General features: G+C 46.6%; 1 protein-coding gene across 1 annotated transcript; it reads right to left on the bottom strand.

Moving 5' to 3' along the window:
* On the bottom strand, positions 1–25780 carry tfr1b (transferrin receptor 1b). The gene is made up of 19 exons (XM_056299569.1): positions 25726–25780; positions 20096–20136; positions 18939–19152; positions 17279–17501; positions 15637–15774; positions 14834–14918; positions 10841–10963; positions 8549–8638; positions 7893–8032; positions 7403–7572; positions 7113–7232; positions 5649–5734; positions 5468–5531; positions 4650–4717; positions 4498–4562; positions 3259–3349; positions 2027–2254; positions 945–1094; positions 1–226 (listed from the first exon to the last, which is right to left on the bottom strand). The coding sequence occupies exons 2-19, from the start codon at positions 20126–20128 to the stop codon at positions 14–16; spliced, it is 2301 nt and encodes a 766-aa protein (XP_056155544.1). The 5' UTR covers positions 20129–20136; positions 25726–25780; the 3' UTR covers positions 1–13.

The following is a 25780-nucleotide window of genomic DNA, read 5'->3' as shown; positions in this document are numbered from 1 at the left end:
ACACATGCGCCTCCTATATCTCGTTGTCAATGTCCCAGATGTTTTCGGCCATGGCATCTACACAGCCCTGCAGGGTCCAGGTGGCCAGGGCCAGCTGGGTGTGGAGCTGCTTCACGTCGGTAATCTCAGAAATGGCCGCCAGGGTGTGGGGGCCACGGCCGAGCAGCAGGTGACGGAAAGGAGTCTCCTTGGGGGAAACATACGGAGACAGGAGGGTGTGCTCGACCTGTAATGGGAGAGAGGAGGATTGTAAGTTATGTACAGTAGTTTGGATGATTGTATGCCCGCCTGGCCAGCAGGTGGAGCCACCAATCTCAGTAATATGAGGCGCATAGATGACGTCATCATGCAGCGCAGGCGATTCAGAACGGTGCAAAGAAGCTAACATTAGCTGTTTCCAAACTGTACATGAGCTAACATAAGCTGGTCGTTTGGTTGACTGATACATGGCTAGCTGTACACACAGCTTGCCGAATGACGAAATGCTGACCACGGCTGTGGGACCATACACTGGCTGTACACGTGCAGCTTCATCACAGCTCATCACAACTTCATCACAGCTCAGTACTGCACGCGTACAGCCAGTGTATGGTCCCACAGCCGTGGTCAGCATTTCGTCATTCGGCACGCTGTTGTTCAGCAAGCTGTATGTACAGCTAGCCATGTATCAGTCAACCAAACGACCAGCTCATGTTAGCTCATGTAGTTTGGAAACAGCTAATGTTAGCTTGTGTACAAGAGGAAATACATTGTCAACGAACATTTGTGTCATCTCGTCATTTATGGGCTGCGTTCACAACGCCACTAAATCTCAACAATTGCGACAGATAGTAAATCTGTGTCAGTCCAAACGTTCGTAGCTCAAACGTTTACAAGAATATTTAAATAAAAGTAAATAAAAGAAAAATGTGGTGGCTTGGTGTGTGTGTGTGAGTACATTATACCGTCATGAGCCTGTCATTGAGGATGCGACAGGCCTCCTTGTCGGTGAGGTCGGTGTTGCTGATGGCGTTTCTGATGCTGGCAGCAGCTCGCGAGAAGGAGCTTCGCGCCCTGTTAAGCCACATGGCACTGACACCATCCAACTGCCCGGACTTGAAAAAAATAAAAAAGAGCACCAACGTTAGCAAGATTCTTGAAAATTATTTTATATATCCATCCATCCATTATCCAAACCGCTTATCCTGCTCAGGGTTGCCGGGATGCTGGAGCCTATCCCAGCAGTCATTGGGCGGCAGGCGGGGAGACACCTCGGACAGGCCGCAAGTCCATAACAGGGCCGACACACACACATTCACACCTAGGGACAATTTAATACGGCCGATTCACCTGACCTACATGTCTTTGGACTGTGGGGGGAAACTGGAGCACCTGGAGGAAACCCACGCAGACAAAGGGAGTACATGCAAACTCCACACAGAGGACAACCCGGGACGACCCACCAAGGTTGGACTACCCCGGGGCTCGAACCCAGGGCCTTCTTGCTGTGAGGGAACTGCTCTAATCGCTGCGTCACTGTGCCACCTACACACACACACACTATATATATATATATATATATATATATATATATATATATATATATATATTTCCCCCTTTATTCGCTTTTTGCATGTTTTACTCCTATGAATCAGTTCAAAGTTTTGGCCACTTCATTATGCAAGTATAACCGGCATCATATAAATCCAAGGCAGCTTATTTAACTGTCAGTCATCACATATCACTGCTAAAGCTTCATGTACTTCACAAGAGACACACATTTCACATTTCTCACAGGTATAAGAGCCCTGCTACAATGCATCAAGTCCCCATGGATCAATGTCTAAGCCTTCAGTCAACCATGTATGGTGATGTGTGAGACGCCCCGAACCCAAGAACACATGAGAAAGGAAAACAAGGCCCATGTTTCAGTGAGAGAGAGAGAGAGAGAGAGAGAGAGAGAGAGAGAGAGAGAGAGAGAGAGAGAAACTTTTAATGACACGTATGTGTGGTTCTGTATGTGTGAATGCAGGGTTGCTGCATTCACCTTTGAGAGCTGGTTGATGCGGCTGTTGATTTTGACCACAGACTTGGTGATGGTGCTGCTGTATCGGTTCACATCCAGGGAGAGCACGTGGTCATGAACTAGCCGGAGTGCCATCTGGCCGGCAAACTGCGCTGCCACTGTGGCCATCTCACTGGTGTGCTGGTTGGTTTCTGCATTTAGGTGATCCATGTTGTCCAGAACGGTGCCGTAGTACGGATATGCTTCAACCTTTAAAGACAAACACACAGAGCACATATTTATTCAATATTTTTTCAACCACATATTCACCTTGAGATTACCAATCCATTTTCCATAGGTGATATTGTTGAGGAATGGCAGCAACAATTAAAAACAAAGATTTTGGGGGCATCTGGGTAGTGCGGCGGTCTATTCTGCTGCCTATCAACTCGGGGATCGCCGATTTGAATCCCTGTGTTACCTCTGGCTTGGTCAGGCGTCCCTACAAACACAACTGGCCGTGTCTGCGGATGGGAAGCCGGATGTGGGTATGTGTCCTGGTCGCTGCACTTAGTGCCTCCTCTGGTCGGTCGGGGAGCCAGTTCGGGGGGGAGGGGGAACTGGGGGGAATAGCGTGATCCTCCCACACGCTACGTCCCCCTGGTGAAACTCCTCACTGTCAGGTGAAAAGTAGTGGCTGGTGACTCCACATGTATCGGAGGAGGCATGTGGTAGTCTGCAGCCCTCCCCGGATCGGCAGAGGGGGTGGAGCAGCGACCGGGACGGCTCAGATAAGTGGGGTAGCTGACCAGATACAATTGGGGAGAAAAAGGAGAGAAACCCCCCCCCCCCAAAAAAAAATATTTTGGACAAATAAAATAAATCGAACGGGTCGGTGTATTTTACAACCCAAGCACACAGAAAAAAAAAAATGACAGTGGAAAGAGATGCATTTAAATACTTATTGGGTTAGAGTGCAAGGTAAAAAAAAAAAAAAAAATCCCCACAGCAACTATGCTTCCTGTCAGAAACCATATTTCCATCCAAATGGTTTTAAGCCAGCTTTCTATAAAGTTACAGACAGATAGAGAGAGTACAAAATATTCTGGCCACTGTAGACAATCAAAAGTTGAGTTTCCATCACTTTTTATTTTTCCTATTTTTTTTAGGGATTCCAATCAATTTTTTATTTAGAACTCCAACATTTGCTAATAATAATTTGCTAAATAAATAATATTAATTTCTGTGTGTGTGTGTTAGAATAAAAGGCTCACATCGGGAGAGATGAAGTGGAAGGACACAGAGGGGATTCCGGATAAGGTCAGGACTGGATAGGCAGGGTCCTCCATTGACATGGGCCTCAGTCTGGAGACATAATGTACACAATAAACAGCTGGAAACTCACAACCGGCCGCCATTTCTAGAGCACGACATATGTAGTACAATGGAATTTTTAGGTCAGTTAAATTCCCTCAAACTAGAGTAGATTAAGAGTTGTGGTCCATGAACTCTTTGGAATGTAACACTTGCTTATCCATCCATCCATTATCCAAGCAGCTTATCCCAAGTGACTCTGCCTAACTGTAGTCCACTGACTTCCGGTTTCTCCTGCAGCGGATACCGGATGCAGCCTTCATTATGAGGATGAATAGCCTCATCCTCATAGTTGTTGACATAACTTGATATGTACAACTTGAAACTTTTCACCCGTTTGCTGGTAGGTGCAGGTGAAAGTTTGTCGACAATTCTGTGCGTGTCGTTGACATTTATCCATCGTAAGTCTTACAGGCATCGCAAAAAATATGCCATTGTCAACAGCACACGCCAACAAACAGGAAACTGGTATGACTGCTGCAGTGGAAACCGGAAGTCAGTGGACTACAGTTATGCACAGAGCCGAATGGGGTTGTGGGGATGCTGGTGCCTATCCCAGCAGTCAGTGGGTGGCAGGCGGGGAGACACCCTGGACAGGCCGCCAGTCCATCACAGGGCAGACACATTCACAACTAGAGACAATTTGGTATGACCAATTCACCTGACCTGCATGTCTTCGAATTGTGGGAGGAAACCCACACAGACACGGGGAGAACATGTAAACGCCACACAGAGGACGACCTGGGACGACCCCCAAGGCTGGACAACCCAGGGGTTCGAACCCAGGACCTTCCTGCTGTGAGGCGACTGTGCTAACCACTGTGCCACCATGCCGCCCAACGCTTGCTAATATTAAATGATTTATGAGGTTGGTAACTTAAGTAGGTTGACAAAATAAAAGCCCTTCAAACCGCATCATTATTTTAAAAGTGATTTGTGAAATAATTTATCTTCCCATAAACATAATACGACTAGTAAATATTAGAGGTGGACGCTGAGAAGTACTAACTGAATAAGTTAATGATTAGCCAAGACTGAAGGAACAGGAAAATGGCCTAAGCTTGCCTTTGAAACTCTTCTTTTAGACAAACTGTGAGAATACGATAACAAGGCTTCATATGTCAGGCCAGTCTACTCACGCCTTGGTCTCCCAGGCTTTTCCCACCATGTCATACATCGTTTTCGAATCGAGGGGATCCATCACCTGCACGGACAAACCAGATTAAAAACCAAGCAGGCCAGATTAGTGGGAACAGGACTGGATTAAAGCGGGGGAATGAGAGGTGGTTACCGTTTTCATGGTTCTCTCAAGCAGGCTTTGCAGGAGAGGGCTGGCCGAGGCCACAAAACTCCCACGACCTGGTGATGAAATGTGAACACATTAGTTAGGAGACAGAGAACTTGCTTTTCATTTAACTTTGATTCAGAAAAACACTGCTGTACATCCATTATCAAGTACAGATATGTCAGTAGGCAAAAAAAAAAAAAAAAAAAAACAACAACAAAGAAATGGGGCATCTGGGTAGGATGGCGGTCTATTCCATTGCCTACCAACACGGGGATCGCCGGTTCGAATCCCCGTGTTACCTCCGGCTTGGTCGGGCGTCCCTACAGACACAATGGCCGTGTCTATGGGTGGGAAGCCGAATGTGGGTATGTGTCCTGATCGCTGCACTAGCGCCTCCTCTGGTCGGTCGGGGTGCCTGTTCGGGGGGGAGGGGGATCTCAGGGGACTAGCGCGATCCTCCCACGCGCTACGGCCCCCTGGTGAAACTCCTTACTGTCAGGTGAAAAGAAGCAGCTGGCGACCACATGTATCGGAGGAGGCATGTGGTAGTCTGCAGCCCTCCCCGGATCAGCAGAGGGGGTGGAGCAGCGACCCAGAAGAGTGGAGTAATTGGACCGGTACAATTGGGGGGGGAAAAGTGGGAATTTTTTTTAAAAATTAAATTTTAAAAAGTGGTATATAAATATATAATCAAAGTGCAGATCTGCTGATAATCTTTTTTTGAGTTTACGTGTGTGTGTGAGAGAGAGAAAGAGAGAGAGAGAGAGAGAGAGAGAGAGAGAGAGAGAGAGAGAGTGAGTGAGTGTGGGAGCTGTATTTACCCATAACCACTCCATCCAAGCTTATATAGGTAAAAGCTTTTCTGTTAAGGGATGACATGTAGCCCTAAATGGGGACATAAACATCATGAGGAGCACATGAGACAGGTAATGTAGCGAACAATCAATTCAAATGATACACGAATCGCTCACAAATGAGCAGTACATTCTCTGTTGTTCCTACCTCCAGCCACTCGGTGAGGCCAACATTCCCATACTCGCCTGCACTCAAGCTGGCAAACACCAAGCTTCTCTTTGGCCTGAACCCATCTGAAAAATAATGACAAGTATAAAGTCATCCATCCATCCGTCCATTATCCAAACCGCTTATCCTTTGAGAACGATACAGCGATAATGTTTATACAATCGTTAGCTCTAGAGGTTACTTCCTCAGGACACTATTGTGTAAACATATCAGATAAACCCTCCCCAAGTGATGTCTGTGAATGTTCTCATTCATCCAGGTCATGATTATCCAAAGGAATTGAATAAAGTGCAACTGGACTTGGTATACATCCGTGGAGACGTTTCGCCTCTCATCCAAGAGAATACATCAGTTTCATCACCAGCCAGTCAGACTAGCTTGGTCTAGTCAGAAAGGCACGAACTGATGAAGTCTGAAGATACCATTGCCAAACAGTGATATGCTCTGTCACTTGAAAGGGTTATTTCATTCACCTATTTGATTTTTATTTTCATTTATTCAGCTATTCTTTCATTTATTCTACTGTTGGTAGACATTTAGCCATTAATAATTTTTGTTTTTGATTTTGATATACTAATATTAACCCCAGTGGGGAAATTCATGCTCTGCATTTAATCCATCCTAGCCATGTAGCTAGGAGCAATGGGCAGCCGCCGTGCAGCATCCGGGGACCAACTCCAGTTCTTTCACCATTGCCTCTGTCAGGGGCACAGACAGGAGTATTAACCCCAACATGCACATCTTTTTGATGGTGGGGGAAACTGGAAAAAACCCACCGCAGACACGGAGAACATGCAAACTCCACACAGTGGACGACCTGGGATGACGCCCAAAATTGGACAACCCCAGGGTTTGAACCCAGAACCTTCTTGGTGTGAGGCGACAGCGCTAACCACTGGGCCACCTTGCCGCCTGTCTACAAATGTAAATGTCTCTATTATTGAAAGTTGTTGTATGTAGCAAAGACAGAAATCCCTGTAATCGAGAATTTACAACTTCAAATCTGACACTGATAATTTGGTTTATCTCAATTTCCTACGGCAAGTACATGGTGCCCCCAAAATTCATAGTGAGAGCATAATCATACTGTGGCCATTCATCACTATAGGGGACACCACTGCACTCTGTTGAAGGAGTGACAACAAAAGAGAAGAACTAAATGCACTATTTCTTCTTTCTCCCAGATAATAAAAATACTTCATATTTGTGATTCCTTAAATAACTTTTTTTTTTTTTTAAATCACACTGTAAAAAGAAGGTCCAAGATCTGGAAGAGATCAGTTTAATGGAGAAAGGTCACATGACATCCTCCCGTTGGCTCACAGAAATGAGTGTCCCTACATGGGATGTAGGTAGTTGGATCCTCTTGGATTAATTTTAGCGTTTTCATTGTCATATCATCACTATGGTGATGAGAGAGGTATAAATAGGCTCGACTGTTACCGTTCTCCACCATCTCGTGGACAGCCTTGGCAAGCTCCATCAGTATGGTGGTGCCAACAGCGGCTCTAGCGTAGCCAGGGCCCCAGGCATCTCTCTGAGCTCCCAACACCACGTATCGATCTGTTAACACACACACACATGCACGCGTGCACGGACACACGCACACACACACATACACACGTGAATAATGATGTGGTAAGAGTATGGACTTTTATTGACTCCATACAATACAGTCAACAGGTTTCCAGGGGAACATCTAAACCCCTTGTCAGTCTAAGAGTTAAGCTTACCAGGATCTACGAAGCCTTTGATGACTCCGAACACATTGTGGATCTCGGTGTTGACTAGCACGTTGTTAACCTCAACTGTTATGTTCTCAACACCTCCTAGTTTGTAGACGGGCACAGACAGGGCGCCGTTGAAACCACTGCTAGGGTCCACCTCAGGGCCTCCAATGTTCCTGGAGCGAGAAGAGAAAGCATGGCGTGGACATGGCAGTGACTGTCAGACATGTATGGTTTGTCGGAGAGCACACTGTTGTAGCAGATTCCATCTCATATAGTTAAAATCCTGACAGATTTACAAGCAAATGACCCTTTTTAATACTTTCTTTCACATGTGTATGCAAGACAATAGCCTAACCATGATTACCTAAATCATAAGCACCTTGGTAGTTGCCCAGGACCACCCATGTGCAGAGTAGGACCAATTATCCTGGCATCCCAATAGTGTTTGTGTGTGTGCATGTGTGCGAGAGTGCATGTGTGTGTTTGTCCCTACTGTAGAATAGTGGTAGCCATCTGGGCGGTGATGGTCTGGGCTGGGATGGTGGGGAGGCCAGAGGACTGAGTTGGGGGAAACTGGGTGTGGTTGAAGGAGGGGAACCCAGGTGTGTAGGGATCACCAGAACCTAGATGGACCTGAATGCAGAAACACACATCAACACTCAAAACAGACTCAATCAAGGACCAGGACAAAACAAGTGATCCCCATTGGGAAATCGGGTCATTCCAGCAGCCGAGAATACAATAAAAACGGAGTAAATACAGTAGATCATACTGAAGACAGAGTAGTTCTCAGGCAAATACAGAGATCCTATTGGCTGGAAAAAATTCTTACAATGTGTAAGCGTGTAGCAAACTAGTTGCGGTTTGCGGATGGGAGGTGATAAGAATCACTGGTTGAATTGGTGCCAAAACTGGTACGTAAGTAAATTGAAAAAAAAAAAAAAACTCCAAAGACAGAATAGATATCAGACTGTAAGTTTAAAGTGGTTTGCGCTTTACTAAAAGTGCACCAGGAAAAAAACATTCTTCATTACGTTTGTGTTTTTCTTCCACCGAGATACTCTGATGATACAGACCACAGTCAAAATGTTGAGCAGTAAGTGAACACTTGGCACAACCACTACTAATGAAGTCCCTCTTCCAGCTTACGTGTCCATAGAGTTCTGTATTAGCCTGGTAGTTTTGGTGGTCAGGGTAGATCAGAACAGCAGCTGCCCCCTTCTCAGCAGCATTGGCGACCTAGAGAGAAAAATACACGGCATTACAAAGACATCACAAGGGAGAATAGAGTAAATAGTTTGCAACTTTTTGACTCATTTTTCAGTCAAGCTTTAAGAAACCCTAGGCTTTAATTTCTCATAATACAGGGTTGAGACAACCACTTCGTTTCCAATACTGGAAACCTGTTTGGACGGTAAAACAGGCTACATCTTTAATACCACCCAATTCCAATGTTTGCCTCAAATATGACACAGATCTTTTTTTTTTGGAGGGGGGAGGGGATTTTTTTTTACCCCAATTACCCCTCTTCCACACCGTCCTGGTTGCTGCTCCATCCCCACTGCCAATCCGGGGAGGGCTGCAGAATCATACTCATGCCTCCTCCGATAAATCGCCAGCCGCTTCTTTTCACCTGACAGTGAGGAGTTTTGCCAGGGGGGCGTAGCGTGTGGGAGGATCACGCCATTACCCCCAGTTCCCCCTCCCCCCCGAACAGGCGCCCCCGACTGACCAGAGGAGGCGCTAGTGCAGCGACCAGGACACATACCCACATCCGGCTTCCCACCCACAGACACGGCCAATTGTGTCTGTAGGGATGCCTGACCAAGCCGGAGGTAACATGGGGATTCGAACCAGCGATCCCCGTGTTGGTAATAGACCGCCACGCCACCAGGACGCCCCTTATCTTTTTTAAAAGAAAAACACTATCATCCAGTCTTGCATGCACAAGTAAATTTGCACCCCTTATGTAGTTTTTTTTTTAAAACTGTCTTCTTCGAAACATCTTGCTTTTATTTATCACTGCAAATGAAAACTTGTCCCCTGCCTGACACGACCGTTAACCTGGCACCTGACATGACCGTTGACCCGGTGCCTGACATGACCGTTGACCCGGTGCCTGACATGACCGTTAACCCGGTGCCTGACATGACCGTTAACCCGGTGCCTGACATAACCGTTAACCCGGTACCTGACATGACCGTTGACCCGGTGCCTGACATGACCGTTGACCCGGTGCCTGACATGACCGTTGACCCGGTGCCTGACATAACCGTTAACCCGGTACCTGACATGACCGTTAACCCGGTGCCTGACATGACCGTTAACCCGGTGCCTGACATGACCGTTAACCCGGTGCCTGACATGACCGTTAACCCGGTGCCTGACATGACCGTTAACCCGGTGCCTGACATGACCGTTGACCCGGTGCCTGACATGACCGTTGACCCGGTGCCTGACATGACCGTTAACCCGGTGCCTGACATAACCGTTGACCCGGTGCCTGACATAACCGTTGACCCGGTGCCTGACATGACCGTTGACCCGGCGCCTGACATGACCGTTGACCCGGCGCCTGACATGACCGCTGACCCGGCGCCTGACATGACCGTTGACCCGGCGCCTGACATGACCGTTAACCCGGCGCCTGACATGACCGTTAACCCGGTGCCTGACATAACCGTTGACCCGGTGCCTGACATGACCGTTGACCCGGTGCCTGACATGACCGTTAACCCGGCGCCTGACATGACCGTTAACCCGGCGCCTGACATAACCGTTAACCCGGCGCCTGACATGACCGTTAACCCGGCGCCTGACGTTGACCCGGTGCCTGACATGACCGTTAACCCGGTGCCTGACATAACCGTTGACCCGGTGCCTGACATGACCGTTGACCCGGTGCCTGACATGACCGTTGACCCGGTGCCTGACATAACCGTTAACCCGGTGCCTGACATGACCGTTGACCCGGTGCCTGACATAACCGTTGACCCGGTGCCTGACATAACCGTTGACCCGGTGCCTGACATGACCGTTGACCCGGTGCCTGACATAACCGTTAACCCGGTGCCTGACATGACCGTTGACCCGGTGCCTGACATGACCGTTAACCCGGTGCCTGACATAACCGTTGACCCGGTGCCTGACATGACCGTTGACCCGGTGCCTGACATGACCGTTGACCCGGTGCCTGACATAACCGTTGACCCGGTGCCTGACATGACCGTTGACCCGGTGCCTGACATAACCGTTGACCCGGTGCCTGACATGACCGTTGACCCGGTGCCTGACATAACCGTTAACCCGGTGCCTGACATGACCGTTGACCCGGTGCCTGACATAACCGTTGACCCGGTGCCTGACATGACCGTTAACCCGGTGTCTGACATGACCGTTGACCCGGTCTGGGAAATAGGAGACTCATACGTGCACACACACCTGTTGAGCGAAACTGATGCTTCCAGCTCTAAGCAGCATGACACTTCCTCTCAGGTCAATGTTCTTCTTCTGCAACACATCCAGGTCCTCCTTACGTCCATAGCTCCCATACACCACCTTTCCCTACGCACACACATGTCAAATCCGTTACAATGTGTCTGTTATCATTTTAGTGCAGCAATACATTTATATGTTCAAGTGTTTGGGGCAAACATCGAGATTTTTGAAAACAAGACGGATGCTGTAGGTTGCTTGTGGACTGCCTCCATCGATGAGCCGAGCTTGTGCGTTCAAGTTAAATGATCCTCAGTTATCAACAGTCTAACTATAAAACATGTTCATTTTAGCCAACAAACTCAAACGTTTTAAACTTGGGATTTAAATTTGTTTATCTGTTCCCACTTGTTTCCAGTGTGGGAAGATGGTGGCGTGAACTGACTATGCAGTGTCTTTGTCCATGTCTAAGTTTGTGTCATCGTGTGAAGTTTTTATTTTGATCTTCAATTTCTTTTCTTTTTCGTTTAATGGCTGGGAGAGCTGGCATTGGATCGGCTGAAAGAGCTTGGTTTGCTGCATCCTGTGGGCCCAGGGCCCTGCTCGGAGCTGCACTCGAGAGGAAACACCGCAGCGGTCTGGTGGCGGCCTCGCCTAGCGCCGACTGGGTAGCGTTTTTGTCTGCGTTTGTGTTGTCGTGTGGAGTGCGGGGGAGGGGTGTCTGTCTGGGTGGGACAGCTGGCGTTGGATCGGCTGAGGCAGCTTGGTCGGCTGCGTCCGGTGGGCTCAAGGACCCTGGCCCTGCCTGGAGCTGTGCCCGAAGAGGCAGGCTAAGCTAACTGCTAGCCCATGCAGACCGGCAGTGCCGACAGTCATCCTGGCTGGCGTCGGTTCTCTGGACGGTGGGATTTTTGGACTGTGTTGACCTGAATGGACTGTGTTGTTAACCGTTTGTGTTTGTTTCCCCCCATTGTTCTCTCTGTGTTTGTATATTTGTGGTGGTGTCGTTTTTGCAAACTTTGGATGTGTTTTTATCTTTTGTGTTGCACTGCTGTGGACTGGGTGAAATGAAATTTCGTTTCTTTTGTGTACGCAAGTACACAAAGATCTACATTTAGATTAGAATATTTTAATTTTTTTATGAATCATTCTATTTATATGTAAATGTGAATTTTTTTTGGTATACTATATTGATCCCCATGGCGAAATTCCTCCCTGCATTTAAGCCATCCTAGCTGTGTAGCTGGGAGCAGTGGGCAGCTGCCGTGCAGCACCCGGGGACCAACTCCAGTTCATCTTGCCATGTCTCGGTCAGGGGGCACAGACAAGAGTATTAACCCTAACATGCATGTCTTTTTGATGGTGGGGGAAACCAGAGCACCCGCAGAAATCCCACCGCAGACACGGGGAGAACATGCAAACTCCCCGCAGAGGACAACCTGGGATGACCCCCAAGGTTGGACAACCCCAGGGTTCGAACCCAGCACCTTCTTGCTGTGAAACAGTGCTAACCACCGGGCCACAGTAACCGTGGAAATGGCACTGAAGACTCATCTGCTCTACATTATTTTCATAATTTGCATAGTCAAGTCAATTTTATTTGCATAGCCCAATAACACAAATGACAAATTTGCCTCAAGGGGCTTTACAGCAGCACAACATCCTGAAGAAGAAATATCATGAACTGTCAACACCGATTTTCTTTTAAAAAAAATATTAATTGCCTACAAATAGGGTAGCAACTGGGGTGGCAAGGCCTTTTTCAGGGATGGCAGCTGCCACCCCTTAGACCCGCCACAGCATGTACCCATATGCACCTTACATTTCTGCGTTATCATGTACTTTTCCATATTGTGTGTATACAATGTATGAATTCATGTGTACACAGTCTATGTAGGTCTGTAGAGTTGTTGTTTTTTTGGGATGGTGTGTCTGCGTCCTTGCTCCTTTTGTTAAGACTTGAGAGAGCCAGAGCACAAGAATTTCACTGTATTTCAATACACATGACAACAAAGCCGAATTTGAACTTTTTATTGTCGAGTTATTATGTCCAGTCGCAACAATTCAGAAAATTCGAAAGGGGGTCGCGCGAGGGCTCTGCCTGAGCCCGAGAGCGTGGCGTCTAACCAAGTCCTTTTAGCCAAGATTAGGGAAACGATGGCGGATACGCGGGCTGGCATATTTGAAAAATCTGACTCCGTCATATCCGAGGTTGTCAAAAGAGAAATTTCGAGCATTTTGGAAGCGGCTGTGGCGAGCACTGCCAACACACGGAGAGACCACTTCCCATCCCGAACGCCGTGCCGACGACCAGGCTAACGAATTAACCACACTCGAAGCTAAGGTGTCAAAGCTGGTGGTACCTTTCATGACACGCGAGGTCATTTTACATCATATATAATCAGCAATAAACGATACAATAAACAATACAAGAAAGATGCAATAAACAACAAAGCAAAAAACATCAGTACATGCAACAATAAAACATGCATTAAGCAACAGAGCATAGCTCAACAAGGAGGTAAATCAAGATGCAGCTGATGCAGTTTAAGCGAGTAAGCTAGTTTAAATAGATGGGTGTTAAGAGCAGTTTTGAATTCTGTGATGGAGTCCAGTAGGCGGATGCGATGGGGAGGGGAGTTCTAAGGTTTGGGTGCAGCATAGGAGAAAGCCCTTGCACCCATTGTGCTGAGGTTGATGGCTGTAATGCCAATAACCCTGCTGATGAAGACTACAGGGAGTGAGAGGGAGTGTTAAGTCTGAAGGAGGTCTGTAAAATAAGCTGGGCATAGATTATGAAGAGCTTTAAATATTAATAATTAAATTTTAAAGTTAATGCGCTGCGACACAGCGAGCCAGTGCAACTGAATCAGCAGGGGAGAGACAGGGTCACTGGACATGTAATAATCCGTGCTGCAGAATTCTCGATGAGTTGAAGTCGGTAACTTAAGTTTGTTGGTGGTGGGGCCTGCCAGGATTGCATTGCAGTTTGTCAATGTGTAATGTGACCAAAGCATTGACTAAGACTTGTGTTGTGTAAAAGCGGGTCTTAGTCTACAGATGTTTCGCAAATGGAAAAGGTTCCGCAACTAGAGAAAGGCAATCCAGGAGACACTGTTTATATGACTGTAGCAAGAAACGTCTCCTCGATGACTACGCGGACATCTTTGCTGCTAGAGATGAAGCCTCTAGGCAGACTGGGCTGGTCCAGCATGCCATCGAGACCAGCCCTGCCCAGCCCATCCAGTAGCCCCACTGGCCAGCCCTTGCCAAGTGACAGGTGGCGGAGGACAAAATCGGTGAGATGGCTGCTGCCGGTATGATTGAGCCCTCCGACAGTCTGTGGGCGGCTCCAGCCGTCTTGGTGAGGAAGAAGGATGGCAGCTGGCAGTTTTATGTGGCCTATCGACGCCTTAATGCTGTCACAAAAAAGGCCTCTAACCCGCTCCCTCGAATCGACGACACCCTCGACCACATCGTGGGGTCCAGCTGGTTCAGCTCCCTTGACCTGTGCAGCAGCTACTGGCAGGTGGAGCTGGCCCCTGATGTGAGACCGACAACCGCCTTCACTATCGGGCAGGGTCTGTGGCAGTTCCGTGTCATGCCGTTCGGGCTCTACAACAAACCGGCTACATTTGAGCGGCTGATGGAGAGGGTGCAGATAGACGTACCCCCGAGCCGTTGCGTCGTGTACCTCAACATCACGCTGGTAACACACCAACAACTTCAACGGAGCCCTGTCCAACCTGCAAGAGGTCCTCGCTGCCATCCATCAGGCCGGGCTGCAGCTGAACCCTGTCAATGCTAAAGCTGATGTGTGGTGAGCATTCTGGTGCAAAATGGCTGCAGTGCATCCCCCAGGTGTGTGCTATACATTGGTGGTGGTTGAAGTGAGTTACCCCCTTCAATGTGAAGCGCTTTGGGTGTCTAGAAAAACGCTATATAAATGACTATTATTATTATTATTATTATCATCCAATTGGATCTATACCAACTCACCTGGACTAGTCCATTAGCGCTGTAGGCCAGATAACCCTTTGGTTGGAACACGCTGGAACCAAAGGTGACAGTGTTCGGACGCTTGCTGTCAACCAGTAAACAGAGGGTAGACACAACATCATTACAATTTGTTCAAAACGAATAGTACCATTTAACCTAAATGTCTTACATTCATATCATAGGCATTTCGCTTGAGTTCTCATACAGTGAAGGTCCGTTAGCACAGCCATAGAATATACTTGAATTCTCTGGTTAGCAGCATTACAGGCAACGAACGGCAAGGAATGCAAATGTCAAAGTCACAGCATTCAGAAAACGGATGTACCAAGAAAAATGTACTGTTAAAAAAATAGAAAGAACTTAGGGTTGAGGTAGAAATGTCTCGATGCATGCTCAACAATCCAGGTAAGACAATCAAAGAAGGTTGAATCAGTTCATCTGGATACAATGTTTATTGAGATACGTTTCATCACTCTAGCTAGAAAAGTGCTACATAAAATGCAACGTGATTGATTGATCACTCAACTAAGTGACATCTTCCGTCTAAAGGGACTGCAGGTATCCCGACAACCTTACAATAAGGGGATTCAACCTTCTTTGGCTGAGGTAGAAAAGTTTTTTCGACCTGCTAAAAATCATTTACTTCAATGATACTATGATAGTATATTTATTTCTGCACTCGTGGCATATGCGTTATACTGCACGATTACTTCCTCTCCCCAATTAACTGAAATACACCTATACCCCTATATTCTACCCAGTACATGTATGTTGTATATGTGTATGTATGCAAATGCAATTACCTGTCCATTTTCTGCAGTTGGACATAGTGGATGTCAGTCCAGGTTTTCATCTCCAGATTCTTAAACCCGCTGAAGATCTTGTTGCCCAGGTGCATGTCCTCGTTGCTACCTGCTGTGCGGTTGCGCAGATTGAACTCACTGAAGAGACAGGTGTGAGAGTGCCTTAAAATTTTGGTCCTGAATTTTGACATTAAGTCATTTCACCAATGGTTTTATTTCAAAACTCTGAGAAAGGAAATAAAAGGCAAACTGAAATACCATCCATCCATCCATTAACCAAGCCGCTTGTCTCAGTCGGGGTCATGGGAAGCTGGAGCCTATCCCAGCAGTCATTGGGCGGCAGGCAGGGAGAAACCCTGGACAGGCCGCCAGTCCATTACAGGGCCAACACATTGGGACAATTTAGTACGGCCGATTCACCTGACCTACATGTCTTTGGACTGTGGGAGGAAACCGGAGCACCGGGAGGAACGCGACACAGACATGGGGAGAACACGCAAACTCCACACAGAGGACAACCCGGGATGACCCCCAAGGTTGGACAACCCAGGGTTCGAACCCAAGACCTTCTTGCTGTGAGGCATCCGCGCTAACCACTGCACTGCCACCACAGTCTGTCCACCCTTACCCAAATCTGTCTCCAGTTTAAACCTAATTGCAGTTGTGGCCATCTGCCACAGGGTGCCCGCTGATAAAAAGCAGGGTAACATATTGTTTGATCAGCTGCAGTTGTTAAGTTTTATTTGTGCAACCATTTTAATACCCTGAACCATAAAACCAAGATGACTGAAATACCAGGAAACTGAACACTCCTGAAAAAGACAAGACTCCAACGGCTTAAAACCACAATAACTGTGTAAGGACAGGTGTCTTGAGATGCCTCAAAACTTCTGGAGGAAATTATCATGCACTTTGCTTTCATAAAAGTTTTCACAAAAGCTAAGGTATTAACTCTTAAATGCTTGATATTGTACCTTGTTGCGCAACTATTCAAACACTGACACAATGACGCAGCATCGGACTGGTTTACTAGAAGTCCAAAGGAAACGGTTTCGTTTCAGCCCTCACTACCTGGCCCTGCAGTGTGGTGCGGACACTCAAACCTTTGTATCGGTGAGGAACCAGTGCCTATGCAGTTGTATGAACATTCATTCTAAAATAATTGCATTTGTTAGGATATCTAACTAACATCTAATCTAATATAAATGTATATATATTACAAAAAATAATTAGAAATAAATCATATATGTATATATAATATAAATGTAATATCTGCATAACTGCATATATAATATAAATCTAATATCTGCATAACTGCATCTAAGAGGATAGCTTTTGACTTGTTCGTCTCTAAACAGTCTCAGCCTGGTTATGTACAATAATTTGTCACCAGCAAGATGACCATAGCTTGTGCAACACTGCGGTAGTGAAGGCTATTTATGTGCTTAAAAAAAAAAAAAGGAAAAAAAAAGGTTTGCCTATCAAACTAGCCTCCCACTAGTTGATTTTATAGTGCGACCTTCTGACCTCTATTTTATCACTTTATTCTTCAGCACACAGTGACAAAGCAAAGCTGGTACGGCGAATAAGTGAATTTTGATCTTGACGGTAAACGGTGCTCGTTTGTGTGTAAATATCGTACAGGAGAGTACTGTCAAAGTTCTGGCTGGTGATTTTCTCCCTCAGCAAGCGAGTGATGTCATTCCAGTACAGAGAAGGTTCTGCTGCTACCACGGGCGTCTCTTCCACTTCCGGGCAGGGCTTCTCTCCCACTTCCGAGCAGGACTTCTCTCCCACTTCCGGGCAGGGCTTCTCTCCCACTTCCTGGCGGGGTTTATGGGGACTTAAATAGCCAATCAGGTAGCCTGAATGATGAAGGACAATGGAAGTAGGGCTCAATGAAGTTGGAAAAAATTAACATTGTGATATTTTGGGCGTTTCTTGTGATATTAAAGAAAAATGAGTTGCATCATTTCACTACATAAATTCAGCTTTTAACCTTAATAGCTGAAGAATTAATTATGCTGTGGCTTTGAAGGGGTGTGTGACTGACATGACACCATCAAAACCATGACATGACACCTGTCATGAACATGAAGGAGCCATTATGAATGTTATTGACTGTTGTCATTGAGTCTCATTCGGTCAATTGTCCCCCCCCCTCTCGCCAACTGTACCTGTCCCACTCTTCTGAGCCGTCCCGGTCGCTGCTCCACCCGCTCTGCCGATCCGGGGAGGGCTGCAGACTACCACATGCCTCCTATGATACATGTGGAGTCGCCAGCAGCTTCTTTTCACCTGACAGTGAGGAGTTTCGCCAGGTGGGTGTAGCATGTGGGAGGATCACGCCATTCCCCCCAGTTCCCCCCCCCCAAACAGGCGCCCCGACCGACCAGAGGAGGCACTAGTGCAGCGACCAGGACACATACCCACATCTGGCTTCCCATCCACAGACACGGCCAATTGTGTCTGTAGGGATGCCCGACCAACCCAGAGGTAACGCGGGGATTCGAACCAGCGATTCCCATGTTGGTAGGCAACGGAATAGACTTGCTAGGCTACCTGGATGCCCCAATTGTCCTTTTTGATGCAAAGTAGACATTGTTTGAGATGTCTGTTTGAGCTATAGACGTGCAAAGTACATGAAATCGAGCACTCTGCTCCCACTCGGGTTGCTGCAACAAAGGGTTACCATCAGTGTTTTCTAATCATGCACCATGGATAACCACCATGATAACCAGGATAACCACCGTGGATAACCAGTAATATCAAATAGCACGAGAATCTGCATACACATGGCTCTGCTTGACACATGGTTGACAACCAGTGCAATGCCCCAGCAGGATTGGTCTTACCCCACCATCACCAATACTAATGCTTTCGAATGTTTTTTGCCATTGATTAAGTAGTGAATAGAAGTGCTACACTCGATAAGCTGAGAACATCATCTAGATCCAAATGGGCACAGTTTTGCTGACGAGTCATTCAGACAGAATACGACATGAAGCATCTTCATTGCCTGTGACACAGGAAGGCCGTAAAAAACAAGAAAAAGTTGCCCATTGAAATATGAAATTCAACATCCCATTTCAACAGGTCAACTTTTAGACCTCATGAAAGCGTAAAAACCATTTAAAAAGATTTAAGACACTTTCTTTCTCCAAAAACTGTTGTCTCAGTTCAGTGTATCTTATTTGCATTGTCAAAATTCAAATGTTTTTGGGCAGCTTTGAAACGCTGATACTGACGACGGGAAGAAGTAACCGCTGATGTAAAGACAGCTGAGGATGAGCATGGCTCACCAATGGTGAAGAAGAGCAGGGTTCCCAGGGTCACGTAGAAAATAGTTCGCCGGTTTTGGTACCGAGGTGGTGGTCTGAAGGAGCGCGAGCCCCCCACCTGGTCTGAGACCTCTGTGGTGTCATCCAGGGCATCATCAGACAGTTTGACCTCCATGTGAGTTCCTCCTTCCTCCTCGGGCTGCAGAGTGAACCTGTTGTACCGCTTGCCATTAATCTGAAGGCAGAGAGACAGAAAAAAAAGGGGACACAGAGGGAGGAATGTCAGAAGAAGAGAAGCCTTGGGGGAAGAGAGGCACAGCGCCTATTGTTGCACATTTTGTAGCCAAGTGCCACAAACCCAAGGGGACAGCATGTGAGACGCCCCCACATTTAACCTAACAATTGAGAGAGAGAGAGAGAGAGAGAGAGAGAGAGAGAGAGAGAGAGAGAGAGAGAGAGAGAGAGAGAGAGAGAGAGAGAGAGAGAAAGGCCTGCATGCTCACTTAGCTAAAAAAAAAAAAAACACTCTGGGAAAGTTTGTCCCTCAAAATGTCTAGAAGTGTAGGGCGTCCGGGTGGCATGGTGGTCTATTCCATTGCCTACCAACACAGGGATCGCCGGTTTGAATCCCCGTGCTACCTCTGGCTTGGTCCGGTGTCTCTACAGACACAATTGGCTGTGTCTGTGGGTGGGAAGCCGGAAGTGGGTATGTGTCCTGGTCGCTGCAGTAGCGCCTCCTCTGGTCAGTCGGGGCGCCTGTTCGGGGGGGGGATAGCGTGATCCTCCCACGCGCTACGTCCCCCTGGTGAAACTCCTCACCGTCAGGTGAAAAGAAGTGGCTGGTGACTCCACATGTATCGGAGGAGGCATGTGGTAGTCTGCAGCCCTCCCTGGATCGGCAGAGGGGGTGGAGCAGCGACCGGGACAGCTCGGAAGAGTGGGGCAATTGGTCAAGTACAATTGGAAGAAGAAGAAAAAAAAAAGGGGGGGGGGGTTTTAAAAAAACAAAACAAAAAAAAAGCAAAGAAAAAAGTCTATAAGTGCAAGCAAAATGTTATTTATATAGCACTTTTAAAAACATACAGGGTACAAAGTGCTTTACATATTTTAAGTGCAACACAACTTTTGAAAACACTCAAGAGGAAGCCATTCAAAAGGCAACACAGTAAGATACTCACCAGGTTGTTGAATGTTGACCTTACTCGATCCATAGCTGTTCCTGTTTTTTTAAAGAGGAGGATGAAGGGAGAGAAAAAGGCAGAAAGTGAGGGAGAAGAGAGAAGGGGAGAGAGGACGGAAGGAGGGGTAGAATATTGTCAGTACTGCAATATTAAGCCAGGATTGCAGTAGGCTTCTTATAATGTCTGGGAGGTGTTTTGTTACTAAACAGGGGCGGCCAGAAGATTAAAAAGACAAAAAAGAAAAAGCCTGAACCGGATCACAGTGCCAAAATGTCGATGTGTGTGTGTGAGAACTGTAAAACAAGTTTGTTTTAACAAGAAACAGACTTTGACATGACATCTTTTTAACAATATGAACAAAGTCACTCCTTCACAATAACCTCCCTACTGGACTTCATTTTCCATCACAGACCCCATTCACATAAAGAGAGAGAGCAAGAGAGAGTGAGAGAGAGCGCAAGAGAGAGAAAGAGCGAGAGAAGGCAAGAGAAAGCAAGGGAGAGAGATTTTGGTTTTTAAAAAGTAACTTTTATTTAAAAAAAATACAATCATATTCAAAACACAAGCACATAAATATTTAAAAATAAAAATAAGAGAAGGCGAGAGAGAGCACGAGAGAGAGAAGGCAAGAAAGTGTTAAAAGGCTATCTCAACAACTAGGATGCTTCGAGAGAGGATATTACAAACAATATAGAGACAAAAAACACTCCCCCTACTCACTACAACCAACATCTGTGATGAAAAACCAACGTCTATGATGAAAGGTTCATACTCAAGGCCTCGCTGCACTTGTAAAGCACCCAACCTGACACAAACTCAGTGCTGGGCAATATGGAAGGTCATGATCCTACACTATATTTACCACATCACCTGCTTACATATGCAAAAATACCACGTTTGTAAAGCCAACTGAGGGTTCATCACATTGAACCGCTTAGTAATATAAAGTATAGCAAAAGTGGTTTTCAAACAACACCCCCTACAATATGTCAAACCTCATTTTGGGAGAAATTTAAACTATCGTTTCAATATCAAAATTATGCATCATATGACAATATCCACATCTCATCCTGACACAATACCACGGAAAGACACTGCACCACAACAGTAGGTTATTGCCCAGCCCTATGCAAAGCTCTGCGTTATCTGCACAACGATCCACCAGCCCCGTATTTCTCCTTCACACGCACACGCACACGCACGCCCTCCCTATCTATTTAGTAAATACAGCGATGAAGTGATAGCCTTGCTTCAACCTCCCTCAGTTGTGTTATCTGTAAATATTTCACACACATCGGCCGGTACGGGTCGCGGCTTAAAGAGCGTTTTGTAAACTGCAGCGGACTTCCTACACCTTCCCTGTATCTCCTGGACATTTTTTAAATCACTTTCTTGCAGGACACCTGACCAACCAGCTTTGGGTACGTGCGTGCACCCTATACAAAGACGGCATCCAGGAAACAGCCGTCGAGATCTATAATCGGGCGGTAGCTGGAAACACGACTGACAAGCTTCTGTTACAGCAGCAGACGAGAGCAGGGGTTTTTTCCCCTCCCTTGACGTCCTGTGGCGCATCAGAGCCGCAAGACACACTCATACAGAAAGCAGCTTGTTCGCGACAATACAAGTGAAACTTATATCAAATGCCACTTACTGATGAAATTCAGTTCAAATCAAGTACAGCTGTGTGAAAGCGGGAATAACTTATTCTCAAAACGGTTGCTCGTCTTGCACAAGCGTGCCTGAAATAGTGCCGGACCATATGGGAAATATCATTATCATGATTACTATTATTATTATATATTCATCCATCCATTATCCAAGCTGCTTATCCTGCTCTCAGGGTCACGGGGATGCTGGAGCCTATCCCAGCAGTCGTTGGGCAGCAGGCGAGGAGACACCCTGGACAGGCCGCTGTTATTATTATTATTATTATCATCATGATGGAGACATGCAGGTCAGGTGAATTGGCTGTACTAAATTGTCCCTAGGTGTGTGTGTGTGTGTGGGGGGGGGTTGTGATGGTCTGGCAGCCTTTCCAGGGTGTCTCCCCACCTGCAACCCAGTGACTGCTGGGATAGGCTCCAGCATCCCCGCGACCCTGAGAGCAGGATAAGCGGTTTGGATATTATCATAATTATCATAGGGAGTTTTACTCAATATTTATATATAAAACATGACATACATATGTGTGTGTATTTACTTCTCTCTCTGTCTGTCTGTGTGTGTGAGTGTCTCTCTCTCTCTCTCTCTCTCTCTCTCTCTCTCTCTAAACACGATATCTGCTTACAGATGCAAAAATACCATATTTAAGAATCCAGCCGAGGCACATCACATTGAACTGTTTGGTAATGTAAATGTCAAACCAAAACTAGTTTTTAAATAATACTCTCAAATATTTCAGACCTCATTTTGCCACCATCGTTAACAGAGACAACAAAACTGCATATCACGACACAATATGACAGCATCCACATTTCTTGCAAACTGGATTTAATACCACTGAAAGGCAAGACATTGATAACCTAATTATGCTCCTGCTTTAGCCCCTAACAGGGACTTCATTTCATGTCGTAGTTTAGGTATCACTTTGAGTCACTGATTTCTCCAGAATTTTGCATCGACAAGCCGGAACAGCACATCTGAGTCATGCAGACAACTTGAAGAGAAGACTCCCAGACAAAACCATTACAGGTCTGGGTATAATTAGATATGGCTGGGCTGCTCACTCCGCCTTTACTGATGTGCAAATGGGAGTTGTGTGTTTTACATTGGCAGCAAAGTGCTCAGTCATGCCACGCTCACCCAATTACTGTTGAGGCTTCTTTCCATTAGGCAGAGATGACCCCTCGTCAATCTGACGTCACCAGAGAATGTGTTGTACATAGTCCAATCCAAAATCAGAATCTAGGCCTGTCTTTCTGTCCCTCCGTCATGTGACCTTCCTACGAGAGCCTGTTCAGAATCTATTGATGCCGTTACGTTTGAGAAGCTCCTTTTTATCGAAGTGGAGCGAATCTGACTTGATGCTTTGCTCAGCGTGAAACTAAAGCGAGACGAAATTTCTAAAATGCAAGTCATCTCTTATATAAACTGATGTTAGGTTCAGAGAATGTGGCAGTTAGTAACCAAGATTCAAGGTTAGGCTGTCATAACATGACAAACAATTTTGCTATTTCACGACTGACGACAATCTGCGGCCTAAACTTTCTCAAGAAATTAGATCTGAAATATAGGAGTGAGTATTATCTTGTTTATATATACTCTATTGAGCCCCGAAGAGAAATTCTTCTCTGCATTTAATCCATCCCAGCTGTGTAGCTGGGAGCAGTGGGCAGCCACCATGCAGCACCCGGGGACCAACTCCAGATCGTCTTGCCATGCCTCGGTCAGGGGGCACAGACAGGAGTATTAACCCTAACATGCATGTCTTTTTGATGGTGGGGGAAACCGGAGCACCCGGAGAAAACCCACCACAGACACGGGGAGAACATGCAAACTCCACACAGAGGACGACCTGGGATGACCCCCAAGGTTGGACAACCCTGGGGTTCGAACCCAGGACCTTCTTGATGTGAGGAAACTGCGCTAACCACTGCACCACCGTGCCGCATCTGACAACTATTTTACATTACCAGACAGTTCAATGTGGCGAACCTCAGCCGGGTTCTTAAATAAGGCTTTTTCTTTTTTTTGCATATGTAAGCAGATATTATGGCATACATCGTTATCATGAAACGTTCCTTATGATTACCATATTATACCCAGCGATAGTTCAGACACCTAACACTATACATCTACATGTGCTCTGCCCAAGTGTCTCTCACAAACACACTGACTGAACTCTGAATACATAAACGTTATTAGTTATTATAACTTATTCTGGATACAAGCATCTTCTAAATAGAGACATAAGAGGCTAAGGTGAGACGCATCCGTTAGAGGGGGAATAATCGAACTGAAAGGAGAGCTGAGGGAGGCTCTTTGTGAGGTTGCATGCTCCATAACTAGAATAACTAAGCTGCTGCCATTACTGAGGTGAGCACTTCTCTCCATCATGTGGTACATAGTCACAGAGGGAGGGCTTGTTTGATGGCTGACGAGACATCCTTCCTTGCATGAGAGAGAAAGAGAGAGCGAGCGAGAGAGAGAGAAACCATAGGCTTTCTCAACAAGGATGTTTCAAGAAAGAATTACAAAAATTAGAGATAAACACTTCTTCTACTCACTAAAACCAATATCTGCGATGAAAGGTCAAGCGTTAATAGCCAAGGCCTTGCTGCACTTGTATCCCTAGAGAGAGAGAGAGAGAGAGAGAGATGGTTAGATAGAGAGCAAGAGAGAGAGAGAGAGAGGTTAGATAGAGAGCAAGAGAGAGAGAGAGAGATGGTTAGAGAGAGAGATGGTTAGATAGAGAGCAAGAGAGAGAGAGAGAGAGAGATGGTTAGATAGAGAGCAAGAGAGAGAGAGAGAGAGATGGTTAGATAGAGAGAGAGAGAGAGAGAGAGAGAGAGATGGTTAGATAGAGAGCAAGAGAGAGAGAGAGAGAGAGAGAGAGAGAGAGAAAGAGAGAGCCCATGGGCTTTCTCAAGGAGGATGTTTCCAGAAAGATTTACCAACACGATAAGAGAAAAACACTTCCTCTACTCACTACAACAAACATCTACAATGAAAGCAACCTTTCAGAGAGAGAGAGAGGGGGGGGCAGAGGTAACAGTGATCTGAGCCAACATACACGTTACACCCTTCAATTTCCTCAACGTTTCTCCAACCGCATCACATCAACTAAACGCGTTTGGGGCGTGAGCTGGATCATTGACATAATCCAAATGAAATAAAACAAGATTCGGCAAAGCTGAAAGAAAGAGCCTTGTGCTGGTTCCAGGCCACATTTCAACGCACACCCAGCAAAAGCGACATCGCGCAACCTTTCCCTACTTCCTGCTGGTTTCCCATGCCCATGTGCTCCGCAGAACGAACGGGCCAAACCCTCATCCAATCAGCGGGGCGAATGACGTCACCCACTTCCGTGGAAAGACGAACTTCGGCAAACCGCGAGCGTGCACCTGACCGACGCAACCAATCAGACTTTACTCGTACGGCACAGTTTGCACACTGAAACGCAATGCGCTTTTTTTGTTGTTTGTTTTAAAAACGAAGCGAAAGTTGGGGAGACGACGCGATAACGATAAGAGAACACGGACAGAACCAAGCGACGTACCGTAAACTCTGCGTCGACGCGTGTTACGGGCGAGCGCTGGACGTTAACGGCGACAGGTGACACCGGCGCTGCTAATTAACCTGCACGGTCGCGATCCGACGCAGCACGTGCACGCGGGCCCGAGCTTAATGGAAGGTGCGAGTCCGGCCTCGAGCGTCTTCTTCTTCACTCTTGTTGTCCTATCACGTCTGTTTTCCAGAAACGCCAGAATTATTTAAAAAAAAAAAAGAGGATAAAAAGGATGGGCTAGCTAGCTGTCCCGTACAAATGGCTGATGTAAGGCAGCAGCATTTCGGCTGGTTTGCTTCTTCCTTACCCTTTTTGGAGGAGGGTGGGTGGGGGTCTGTGAAAGCTGCGCGGACGGAAATCTCGGCATCAAACGCCCTATACGGCGTCGTCGACTTACCTCGGACCGGAGAAGCTTGGGTGTGCTCCGCTGCAGGGCTCTCCTCTCCACCCGA

Source organism: Lampris incognitus, chromosome 19 (assembly GCF_029633865.1).
Source record: "Lampris incognitus isolate fLamInc1 chromosome 19, fLamInc1.hap2, whole genome shotgun sequence".
Classification (NCBI taxonomy): domain Eukaryota; kingdom Metazoa; phylum Chordata; class Actinopteri; order Lampriformes; family Lampridae; genus Lampris; species Lampris incognitus.
The sequence above is the reverse complement of the archived record's forward strand: the minus strand, read 5'-3'. Positions and strand labels throughout refer to the sequence as shown.